Consider the following 11611-nt stretch of genomic DNA (forward strand, 5'->3'; position numbering starts at 1 on the left):
CCACCTGCAGAGCCTGACCGAGCTGGTGGCCCGGGAGCTGCCGCCGCAGCTGCGGCCCGAGGAGCTGCGCAGCCAGGCCGAGTACGGGGGGCGGCGGGGACCCCTCCCCACTCGGGACCCCTCCCCGGGACCCCTCCCCACTCGGGACCCCTCCCCGGGACCCCTCCTCACTCGGGACCCCTCCCCTACCTGGGACCCCTACCTGGGACCCCTCCCCGGGACCCTCCCCTACCTCCCCGGGACCTCTCTCCACTCGGGACCCCTCCCCCGGGATCCCTCCCCCGGACACCTCCCCTTCCTGGGACCCCTCCCCTCCTTCCCCGGGACCCCTCGTCACTCGGAACCACTCCCCTTTTTCCTCAGGACCCCTCCCCACATGGGACCCCCTCCTTTCCCGGGACCCCTCCCCACTCCGGGACCCTCCCGGGACCCCTCCCCTCCCCTTCCCTTCTCGGGACCTCTCTCCAGGACCCCTCCCCTGCCCGGGACCCCTCCTCAGGACCACTCCACTCTCTTCCCGAGACCCCTCCCCTGCCCGGAATTCCTGCCCTCCACCCCGGGACCCTTCCCCAATCCCCTTCCCTCCCTCCCCGGGACCCTCCCGGGACCCCTCCCCTGCCCTGGACCCCTCCCCAGACCCCTCCTGGGACCTGTCCCCTCTCCGAAACCCCTCCCCATCCCCCGCTCCTCCGTCCCCGGGACCCCTCCCCTCTCTGGAACCCTCCACAGCCCCTTTCCCTCCCCTTCCTGAGACCCCTCCCTTCCCCAGCCCCCTCCCCACCCCGGGACCCCTCCCCAGACCCCTCCCCACCCCGGGACCCCTCCTCTGACCCCTCCTCAGGACCCCTTCCCTCCCTCCCCGGGACCCCTCCCCTGCCCGGGACCTCTCCCCAGATCCCTCCCGGCCCCCTCCCCTCTCTGGGACCCCTCCCCAGCCCCCTCCCTTCCCTTCCCCAGACCCGTCCTCACCCCGGGACCCCTCCCCAGCCCCCTCCTTTGCTCGGGACCCCTGCCCAGCCCCCCGCTGACGGCGCTCTCCCTTAGGCTGTACCTGGGCCGGGCGAACGCGCAGCTGGAACCGCTGGCCCGGGAGCTGCAGAGCGGCGTGATGGGGCTGTTCTCCTCCCTGCTGCGCCTGGGGACCCCCGGCACCCCCGAGGAGACCCCCTGAGACCCCCTGAGAGACCCCCGGGACAGCCCCGGCACCCCCCGACACCCCCAAACGGACCTCAAAACAGCCCCGAGATCCCCTGAGACCCCCTGAGATCCCCGGGACAGCCTCGAGACCCCCCGAGACCCTCAGAGACCCCCCCATGGACCCCAAATCCAGCCCTGAGCCCATCCCAGAACCCCAAATAAAGCCCTGAGACCCCCCCCGCGCGTCCTTAAATTGGGTCTGGGGGGGTCCCTGGGGCTGTGGGGGGGTCCTTGGTGTTATGGGGGGTCTCTGGGATTATGGGGGGGATCGGTGGGAGGGGGGTCCTTAGGGCTAAGGGGGGTCCCCGTTGCTGTGGGGGGGGTCCCTGTGGGAGAGGGGGGGTCCCTGGGGAGGGGGGGGTCCTTATCGGTGTTTTGGGGGGGCCCCTGTCGTTGTTGGGGGGGGAACCCTGGGGGTTGGGGTCCCTGGGGTGGGGGGGATCCCCATCGCTGTTGGGGGGTCCCTGGGTAGGGGGCGGTCCCTGGGGAGGGTGTGGGGGGTCCCTATCGGTATTTTGGGGGGGGGGGGGGGTCCCCGTCGCTGTTGGGGGCGGTCCCTGGGGAGGGGGGCGGTGCCTCCCCACCCAAGCCCCGCCCACCATTCCCGTCACTTCGCTGCCATCACTAAAGATGGCGGCAGCACGGCGGCCTCACCCGCCGGCCGTGCCCTCACTAAAGATGGCGGCGGAGCTGCGGCCTCCCCCGCCAGTCGTGCCCTCACCCAAGATGGCGGCGGCGCCGTCACCTCTCCCGCCGCGCCCGTAGAAAAGATGGCGGCCCCGGGCGACGGTGGTGGCGCCACGTCACTTCCGGCGGGGCGGCATGGCGGGGCCGGGCCATGGCGGAGGCGGCGGCGCGGCGGGCGGTGGCGGAGCTGCCGCTGCTGCGGGCACCGGCGGGGCCGCGGGACCGTGAGGGCTGGGCCGAGCGGCTGCGGGAGGAGTACCGGGCGCTCATCCAGGTGCGGCGTGTCCCCCGGTACCGGTGACCGACCCTCCCCCGGTACCGGTGACCCCCTCCCCACCTCTCCCGGTACCGGCGACCCTTCCCCGGTACCGGTTATCCCCCCCCGGTACCAGTGAATCCCCCCCAGTACCAGTGACCCCCCTTCCCCGGTACCGGTGACTCCCTCCGGTACCGGTGACCGCCTCCCGGTACCGGTGACCCCCCGGTGTCCCCGCAGTACGTGGAGAACAACAAACGCGCCGACACCGACTGGTTCCGCCTGGAGTCCAACCCCGAGGGCACCCGGTGAGGGGAGGAGGGGGGCTCCGGGACCCCCGGGATGGGCACACCGGGGCCCCCGGGTGGGTCCCTGAGTGGTTTTTGGGGGTCCCTGAAGGGTTTTGGAGGTCCCTGAGGGGTTTTGGGGGTCCCTGAGGGGTTTTGGGGGTCCCTGAACGGTTTTGTGGGGTCGCTGAGGGGTTATGGGGTGGTCCCTGAGGGGTTTTTGGGGAGTCCCTGAGCAGTTTGATGGGTCTCTGAGGGGTTTTTGGGGGGTCGCTGAGGGGTTTTTGGGGGTCCCTGAGCAGTTTGGCAGGTCCCTGAGGGGTTTTGGGGGTTCCTGAGGGTTTTTTGGGGGTTCCTGAGGGGTTTTGGGGGGTCCCTGAGGGGTTTGAGGGGGTCCCTGAGGGGTTTTGGGGAGTCCCTGGGCGGTTTTTTAGGGTCCCTGAGGGGTTTTGGGGGGTCCCTGAGGGGTTTTTGGAGTTCCCTGAGGGGTTTTGGGGGGTCCCTGAACGGTTTTGTGGGGTCCCTGAGGGGTTTTGGGGGGGGTCCCTGAGCGGTTTTTGGGGGGTCGCTGAGGGGTTTTTGGAGTCCCTGAGGGGTTTTTGGGGGTCCCTGAGCGGTTTGGGGGTCCCTGAGGGGTTTTTGGAGTCCCTGAGGGGTTTTGAGGGTCCCTGAACGGTTTAGGGGGTCCCTGAGGGGTTTTTGGAGTTCCCTGAGGGGTTTTGGGGGTCCCTGAGTGGTTTTGTGGGGTCGCTGAGGGGTTTTGGGGGGTCCCTGAGGGGTTTTGGGGGGTTTTGGGGGTCCCTGAGCAGTTTGGCAGGTCCCTGAGGGGTTTTGGGTGGTCCCTGAGGGGTTTTTGGGGGGTCCCTGAACGGTTTTTGGGGGTCCCTGGCCCCCCCAGCTGGAGCGGGCGCTGCTGGTACATCCATGAGCTGCTGCGCTACGAGTTCAGCATCGAGTTCGAGGTGAGCAGGGGGGCTCCGGGGGGGGGGTTGGGGATTTTGGGGGGTCCCGAGGGGGTCCTGACCCTGCCCGACCCCCCCAGATCCCGGTGACGTACCCGGGCACCGCCCCCGAGATCGCCATCCCCGAGCTGGACGGGAAAACGGCCAAGATGTACCGGTGGGGTTTGGGGGTCCCGGGGGTTTTGGGGGGTCCTGAGGGGGTCCTAGGGAAGTTTGGGGGATCCTGGGGGGGCTCGGGTGGGTTCTAGGATGGGTTTGGGGGGTCCTGGGGGGGTTTTGAGGTGTCCTGGGGGGGTTCTAGGGATGATTTGGGGGTCCTGGGGAGGTTTGGGGGGGTTTCTAGAGAGGGTTTGGGGTGTCCTGGGTGGGGGTTTGAGGGTCCTGGGGGGGTTCTAGGATGGCTTTGGGGGGTCCTGGGGAGGTTTGGGGGGTCCTGGGGGGGTTTTGAGGGTCGTAAGGGGGTTCTAGGGATGGTTTGGGGGTCCTGAGGAGGTTTGGGGGGTCCTGGGGGGGTTTTGGGGTGTCCTGGGGGGGTTCTAGGGATGGTTTGGGGGTCCTGGGGAGGTTTAGGGGGGTTCTAGAGAGGGTTTGGGGGGTCCTGGGTGGGGATTTGAGGGTCCTGGGGGGGTTCTAGGGATGGTTTGGGGGTCCTGGGGAGGTTTGGGGGGGGTTCTAGAGAGGGTTCGGGGGGTCCTGGGTGGGGGTTTGAGGGTCCTGGGGGGGTTCTAGGGATGGTTTGGGGGTCCTGGGGAGGTTCTAAGCTGGGTTTGGGGGGGGCTTGGGGGGTCCTGGGTGGGTTTAGGGGGTCCTGGGTGGGCTCCTGGGGAGGTTCTAGGGAGGGTTTGGGGCTTGGGGGTCACTAAGGGGTTTTGGGGGGTTATGGGGGTCCCTGGTGGGGGGTTCCCGGGATTTTGGGTGGTCACTGCGGGGGTCCCAGGGAGCTCAGGGGCATCCCCGGGTTTTGGGGGGTCCCTGGGGGTGTTTTGGGGGTTCCCGGGGGGCTCTGACGGGCGGGGGTCCCTCAGGGGGGGCAAGATCTGCCTCAGTGACCACTTCAAGCCGCTGTGGGCCAGGAACGTGCCCAAGTTCGGGCTGGCACACCTGATGGCACTGGGGGTGAGCGGGGACAGGGGGGACACATTGGGGACACCGGGAGGGGACATGGGGGGGACACTGAGGGGGGACACCAGGGACAGGGGAGGGGACACAGAGCAGGGACACCAGGGGGGCACCAGGACGGGACACGGGGGGTGACATTGAGGACACCAGGAGGTCACCCATGGAGGGGTGACACATTTTGGGGTGTGACACCGAGGGGGTGTGACACGTCCCGGGGGTGTGACACCGAGGGGGTCTGTCACATTTTGGGGTGTGACACGTCCCGGATGTGTGACACCAAGGGGAGGTGACACATTTTGGGGGGTGACCCCGAGGGGGTCTGTCAGATTTTGGGGTGTGACACGTCCCAGGGGTGTCCCCTCAGCAGTGACCCCTGTCCCCCCAGCTCGGTCCCTGGCTGGCCGTGGAGATCCCGGACCTGATCTCCAAAGGCCTCATCCAGCACAAGGACAAGTGACCAACGAGGGGGTGGGGGGGGACTTTGGGGGTCCCCTCCCCTTGGGGGACCCTCCCTCTCCCTTTAGGGGTCCCCCCACTTTGGGGGGTCCCGCCCTTCCCCTCCCAGCTGCTGCCACCCCTCCCCACCGCTTGGCTGCCGCTCGCCAATAAACGCTGAACCCCGATTTAGTGGCGCTTTGTTATTTTGGGGGGATTTGTCCCCAACACCCCCCGGTGTCCCCCAACCCCGCCCCCAAAACCCGCGCGGGTCGCGGCCCCTTTAAGACGCCGCACGGTTTCCATGGCGACGCGCGGCGCCGGGGAGGGGCGTGGCCGAGAGGGAGCGGCGCATGCGCAGAGCCGGCGGTGAAGCCGGCGGGGGCGGGGCCGGCGGCGGGAGGAACAAAGATGGCGGCGGGTGCGGCGGGAGTCGTTGCCATGGCGGCCCGCGGGAGGTGCGGGGGGACCGTGGGGCGACCCCGCCGAGGGGTGCGGGGGGCCCGGGGGGCGGCACTCGGGGTCGGGGGGGCTCGGGGACAGCGGACACCCCCCCCAGGGCAGCCGCGGGACCGGCCGGGGGGTGCGGGACAGGGCCCCGGGGGGGGCGGGGGGTACCGGGGTGATGGGGGGGGGCAGCGGGGGGAGCACCGGGGGAGCGGGGGTGAGGAACCGGTGGGGGGGAGACGGGGGGGGCAGGGGATACCCCCGGGCCGGGAGAGGGGGGCGGGGCCCGGGGTGATGGGGGGCACCGGGAGGGATCCGGGGGGGCTGCGGGAACCCCTTTTGGGGGGTCCGGGGGTTTTTCCAGCGGCCTTTCCCAGCCAAGCCTCGGGGCGACCCCCGCCCCAACCCCGGGGCTACCGGGGCTTTGTCCTCCGCCCCTCCGGGACCACCCATCCCCTCCCCGGGGAGCAGGACCCCGCCTGGGTGGGTGGGGGGCACACTCCCGGTGCTCCCAACCCTACCGGGACTCACCGCGAGGCTGCCACGGAGCCGGGGGGTCCCCCCGAGGTTTTGGGGACCCTCCCGGTGCCACCGCGTCCCCGCAGGGCCCCCGCCGACGGGACGCTGTGTCCGGCCGCCGGGCGCGGGGGGCTGTGAGCAGGTGGGTGCCCGTTCCCCGTGGGCTCGTGCCCCGCTCCCCGCGGCGGTGCCACCCGCCCTGTCACCGAGCTGTCGCTGTCCCCGCAGGCCCCGCCATGCCCCAGGCCTCGGAGCACCGCCTGGCTCGCCCCAGGGACCCCGGCGGCGCCGTGCTGAGCGCGCAGCCCCGGGCGGGCTCCCGCCTGCCCAGCGGGCACCGAGCGCTGAGCCAGGAGCGCCATGCCGCGCCCACCGGGCTCTCCCCGGCCCCCAAACTGCGCCTGCTGCCCCCGCGCCCCCCGCCCGACGACCCCCGGCCCAAGAAGCTGGAGCTGGAGCGGGGCCGGGCGGCCAAACGGGGGGACCCCACTCCCCGCGGGCCGGGGGCTCGCCGGGGGCCGCTCAAAGCCGATCACGGCGTCCGGGTGCCCGGTGGTGCCCCGCAGGTGCCCGGCAGCGCTTCCTTCTCGCTGCCCAGCGCGGCCGAGCGGCGCCGGAGCAACTTGGCCCGCTCCAAATCCATCAGCATCGGCGACCTGAGCCAGGGAGGCGGCGGCGGTACCGGCGGCGTCCCCGGTGTGCCCGGTGTCCCCAGCCGCGCCGAGGACGTGGCGGTGGCGCTGAGCCGCCTGGTGCTCAGGGACTGCGGGCACCCGCTGGGCGCGCTGGCGCTCCGCAGGAGCTCCTCGCTGCGCAGGGTCACGGTGGCCGCCGGGCCCGACGGCAAAGCCGCCCCGCCGCTGCTCTCCGTGCGTCCCGAGGGCGGCCCCCGCGCCCGCTCCGACCCCCCGTTCGGCCACGGCCCCGGCAGCCCCGCGCCCGGCCGCACCGAGGACAAGGCGGCCGCCGTAAGAGCCCCGGGCAGGGGGCGGGGGGTGGCGGGGGCCCCGCGGTGTCCCCGGCCTCGGGGGCACTTTGAGACCCCCACGCTGTCCCCAGCTTTGGGGACACTCTGAGACCCCCATGCTGTCCCCAGCCTCGAGGACACTTTGAGACCCCCACCCTATCCCCAGCCTTGGGGACACTTTGAGACCCCTGTGCTGTCCCCAGCTTTGGGGACACTTTGTGACCCCCACACTGTCCCCAGCTTTGGGGACACTTTGAGACCCCCATGCTGTCCTCAGCCTTGGGGACACTTTGAGACCCCTGTGTTATCCCCAACTTTGGGGATACTTTGAGACCCCTGCAGTGTCCCCATCCTTGGGGACACTTTGTGACCCTCACGCTGTCCCCAGCTCTGGGGACACTTTGAGACCCCCACACTATCCCCAGCTCTAGTGTGATCCCTGCGGTGTCCCCAGCACTGGGGACATTTTGAGACCCCCTCGCTGTCCCCATCTTTGGGGACACATTGAAACCCGCACACTGTACCCAGCCTTGGGGACACTTTGAGACCCCCACGCCGTCCCCACTCTCAGGCTCGGTGACATCACCAGGGTGGCACGGTGGTGGCCGTCTCACCTGTCCCCTGGTCCTTTTTTGGGGACCCCCACAACTCTGGGGGTGCGGGTTGCTGCTGTCCCCCACAGCTCAGTGGGGCTGGGGGCGCCCGGTGCCATCCCGGGGGCTCTGGGTTCTATCCCCACAGCTCCGGTGTGACCACGGGTGACACTCAGGTGACACTGAGGTGGCACTGAGGTGGCCGCTGCCCCCTCCCCGTTTCCGCATCCGCCTCCCCCCCCGGCCCATCCCGCACCTGCCCGGCCACGTGTGGGGGGATCGTAATCCCCAAAACCCCACCGGGCACGGCCGCCCGGCCTTGTCCCCCCTCGGGATGTCCCCAGCGCCACCTCGGGGTGTCCCGCAGCCCCGCCGAGCCCCCGAAACCCCTCGGGGGGAAAGCGGGGAGAGCTTTTTTGGGGGGCGTTTACCTCGGCGCCCCTCCGGACTCTCGCCATCCCCCGGGGCAGCTCCGGCTAATTAATCCCCCGGGATGAGCGCGGCCCAGAATAGCCGGGGGAATCGGATCAGCTAATGAGCTGAGGGGGAGGGGACCCGCCGGTGAGCGGCAGCGGTGCCCCCGGTCCCGGTCCCGGTCCCGGTCCCGGTCCCGGTGGCGGCATGCCGGGGCTGCAGGGAGCCCCGCTGGCGGAGCTGCCGCGGAAGCTGCAGCGCTCGCTGCTGACCCGCCGGGAGCTCCAGGGCCGAGCCACCGACATCTCCGAGTCCGTGGTGCACACGGCGGTTATGGGGCTGCTGCTGCTCACCGGCGAGGTGAAGCCACCGGCGGCGGGGGATGCCCGGGGGGGACGGCCGAGGGGCCGGGGCGCGGCTCACCGGGTGTCCCTCGCTGTCCCCCCAGACCCACCACACGCTGCTGCTGGGCTCGGGCCACGTCGGCCTCAGGAATTTGGGCAACACGGTAAAGTGTAACCCTGTCGGGGTTCTGTTCTGGGGGGCGGGAGGGATTTGGGGTCCCCTTGGGGTCCCTTCGGGGTCCCCCATGCTCGGTGGCCGTGTCCCAACCTCCTCTCCTGCTGGGATGTCACATTGCCAGGGCTCCCCCAGCGCTGTCCCCAATGCCCCTGTCCCTCTGTCCTGGGTGTGGAGGGATTTGGGGTCCCTCTGGTGTCTTTTAGGCGTCCCTTTGGTGTCCTTAAGGGTCCCTTTGGTGTCCTTTAGGGTCCCTTTGGTGTCCTTTAGGGTCCCTCTGGTGTCCTTAAGGGTCCCTTTGGTGTCCTTTAGGGTCCCTCTGGTGTCCTTAAGGGTCCCTTTGGTGTCCTTCAGGGTCCCTTTGGTGTCCTTTAGGGTCCCTTTGGTGTCCTTTAGGGTCCCTCTGGTGTCCTTTAGGGTCCCTTGGTGTCCTTTAGGGTCCCTCTGGTGTCCTTTAGGGTCCCTTTGGTGTCCTTTAGGGTCCCTCTGGTGTCCTTAAGGGTCCCTTTGGTGTCCTTTGGTGTCCTTTAGGGTCCCTTTGGTGTTCTTTAGGGTCCTTCTAGTGTCCTTTAGGGTCCCTTGGTGTCACCTGGGGGTCACCTCAGTGTCCAGAGCCTCTCTGTGGCTGTCCCACCCCAGTCCCACCCACTGGGGACCCCCGGGGACCCCCCCCATCCGCACGGGGTGGAGGGGACACCCCAAGGGCCCGCTGGTGACAATGCCACATGCCACGATGTCCCCGTGTCCCCCGGCAGTGCTTCATGAACGCGGTGCTGCAGTGCCTGAGCAGCACCAAACCGCTGCGGGACTACTGCCTGCGCCGGGACTTCCAGCAGGAGCAGCCCCCCGGTCCCCGCGCCCCCCAGGAGCTCACCGAAGGTGGGACAGACCCCCCAAAACTCCCACAGCCCCCCCAGAGCATTACAGAACCCCCCCATGGGGTCCTGATGCCACCACGTCCCCACAGCCTTCGCCGATGTCATCGCCGCGCTCTGGCACCCCGACTCCTCCGAGGCCGTCAACCCCGGGCGCTTCAAGGCCGTGTTCCAAAAATACGTGCCCTCCTTCACGGGCTACAGGTGAGACACCCCCAAAAAAACCTTTCGGGGTGCCCCCCTGGCCGAGGCCGGGGTGGGCACAGAGCGTGGTCCCCGCAGCCAGCAGGACGCGCAGGAATTCCTCAAGTTCTTCATGGACCGGCTGCACGTGGAGATCAACAGGAAGGGCCGGCGCACCCCCAGCATCCTGTCAGACACGCGGAGACCCCCGGCCCTGGAGGACCCCGAAACGCTCAGGTGAGGCTGGGAGGAGGGAAGGGCTGCTGGGGAAAAGGGGAACCCCGAATTTTGGGGGACAGCCGAGCCCAGCCCGCCCCCGGTGTCGCCCGCCCGCAGCGACGACGAACGCGCCAACCAGATGTGGAAGCGCTACCTGGAGAGGGAGGACAGCAAGATTGTGGGTGAGTCTTGGCAATGGGGGTGTGCCCCCAACTCCCCTGGACCCCAAAACTTCTGGGGGTGCCCCCCTGACCCCTCCCTTTGCCCCCCAGATCTTTTTGTGGGGCAGCTGAAGAGCTGCCTCAAGTGCCAGGCCTGCGGCTACCGCTCCACCACCTTCGAGGTGTTCTGCGACCTCTCGCTGCCCATCCCAAAGGTAGGGCTGGGGTGACCCCAAAAACCTGTCAGACCACCCAAAAACCTGTCAGACCACCCAAAAAACCCTTCAGACTACCTCAAAAAACCTTCATACTCTCCCAAAACCCCTTCAGATTCCCCAAAGCTCCTTCAGACCTCTCAAAAACCCTTCAGACCCCTCCAAAAATCCCTCAGAAACCTTTCAGACTACCTCAAAAACCCTCAGACCCTCCCCGAAACCCTTTCAGACCCTTCAAAACCCCCTCAGACCCCCCAAAAACCCCCTCAGACCCCCCCAAACTCCCTCCCTGACCTGGTGGCCCCCCAGAAAAGCTTTGCCGGGGGGAAGGTCTCGCTGCACGACTGCTTCAGCCTCTTCACCAAGGAGGAGGAGCTGGACTCGGAGAACGCCCCGGTGAGAGGACGGACCCCCCACCCTCCCCAAAACCCCGGTGACCCCCTCCCCAGCCCCCCAGTTTGTCCCCCCAGCCCCTCCCTGAGCGTCCCCTGGCCCTCAGGTGTGCGACAAGTGCCGGCAGCGCACGCGCAGCACCAAGAAGCTGACGATCCAGCGCTTCCCACGCATCCTGGTGCTCCGTATCCTTTGGGAATCGCTCGCTTTGGGACTCCCCCCCAAATTTTTGGGGGTGCGGGGGAGGGGGCACGAGGTTCCCTTGTTGCCTTGACCCTGGGCAGACCTGAACCGGTTCTCCACCACGCGTTACTCCATCAAGAAATGCTCGGTGTTCGTGGACTTCCCGCTGCAGCAGCTCAACCTGCGCGAGTTCGCCAGCGAGAAGGCGGGTGAGGAGAGCTGCGAGGGGCTTTTTGGGGTGGGGGGCTCGGGGTTTTGGGGTGATCCTAACCTCGACCTTCCTCCTCCCCACTGCAGGCAGCCCTGTCTACAGCCTGTACGCGCTGTGCAACCACTCGGGCAGTGTCCACTACGGGCACTACACGGCTTTCTGCCGCGACCCCGCCGGCTGGCGCGTCTACAACGATTCCCGGTCAGTGCCCCCCGCCCTGCCCGCGCCCCCCGCCCCGCCCGGGCACCCCCAGAGCCCCCGGCGTGGGTGCTGAGGGTGTCCCCGCAGCGTCTCGCCCATCAGCGAGAACCAGGTGCCGTCCAGCGAGGGCTACGTGCTGTTCTACGAGCTGGAGGAGCCCCCCGGCCGCAGAGCCTGAGACCCCCGAGACCCCCGCCCGGAGCCGCCCGGGGGTCGGGGCTGGGGTGGGGGGTGAACCCCTGGTGCCCCCGCCCCGGGAGCCCCCCGGACCCCGCGGAGAGGGGGGTGCGGGGGGTGCGGCCGCGGCCGGCGCGGCCCCGGGGGGTTTTGTGAATAAATTTATTAAAAAAAGCCCCAAAAAGCGCCGAGTTTTGGGGCTGGAGGAGGCGTGGCGCGGGTGAGGGGGCGTGGCTTGTGTTTGATTGACAGCTGTGGGCGGGCGTGGTCTCCGTGGCGTGACGCGCACGACGATTGGCTGGCGGCGTGATGGGCGTGGCTTAGCACCACCGCGCTCTTCTCCGCGCTGTCAATCACCGCGCTGAGCGTTCCCATTGGTCCGCCTGGTCGC

The 11611-nt window shown here is 69.1% G+C and overlaps 2 protein-coding genes across 5 annotated transcripts; both read left to right on the plus strand.

Moving 5' to 3' along the window:
- Positions 1 to 1981: 1981 nt before the first annotated feature.
- UFC1 (ubiquitin-fold modifier conjugating enzyme 1) lies at positions 1982 to 5131 on the plus strand. 4 transcript variants are annotated; one of them, XM_072918480.1, is made up of 6 exons: positions 1982 to 2158; positions 2381 to 2448; positions 3326 to 3389; positions 3470 to 3540; positions 4415 to 4505; positions 4873 to 5131. In XM_072918480.1, exons 1-6 carry the CDS (start codon positions 2036 to 2038, stop codon positions 4876 to 4878), a joined length of 423 nt encoding a protein of 140 aa, XP_072774581.1. In that variant the 5' UTR covers positions 1982 to 2035; the 3' UTR covers positions 4879 to 5131. The 4 variants fall into 4 exon arrangements, with proteins under 4 accessions (XP_072774581.1, XP_030147246.1, XP_072774580.1 ...); XM_030291386.4 differs by having other exon boundaries at positions 1983 to 2158; positions 4894 to 5131; XM_072918479.1 differs by having other exon boundaries at positions 1985 to 2158; positions 3470 to 3546.
- Positions 5132 to 5317: 186 nt separating this feature from the next.
- USP21 (ubiquitin specific peptidase 21) lies at positions 5318 to 11358 on the plus strand. The gene is made up of 14 exons (XM_030291260.4): positions 5318 to 5401; positions 5996 to 6051; positions 6138 to 6877; positions 8332 to 8391; positions 9158 to 9281; positions 9370 to 9481; positions 9560 to 9697; positions 9797 to 9861; positions 9952 to 10055; positions 10365 to 10451; positions 10555 to 10633; positions 10733 to 10840; positions 10929 to 11043; positions 11131 to 11358. The coding sequence occupies exons 3-14, from the start codon at positions 6146 to 6148 to the stop codon at positions 11219 to 11221; spliced, it is 1815 nt and encodes a 604-aa protein (XP_030147120.2). The 5' UTR covers positions 5318 to 5401; positions 5996 to 6051; positions 6138 to 6145; the 3' UTR covers positions 11222 to 11358.
- The last annotated feature ends 253 nt before the right edge of the window (positions 11359 to 11611 follow it).

The sequence above is a fragment of the Taeniopygia guttata genome, chromosome 25 (assembly GCF_048771995.1).
Source record: "Taeniopygia guttata chromosome 25, bTaeGut7.mat, whole genome shotgun sequence".
Taxonomy (NCBI): domain Eukaryota; kingdom Metazoa; phylum Chordata; class Aves; order Passeriformes; family Estrildidae; genus Taeniopygia; species Taeniopygia guttata.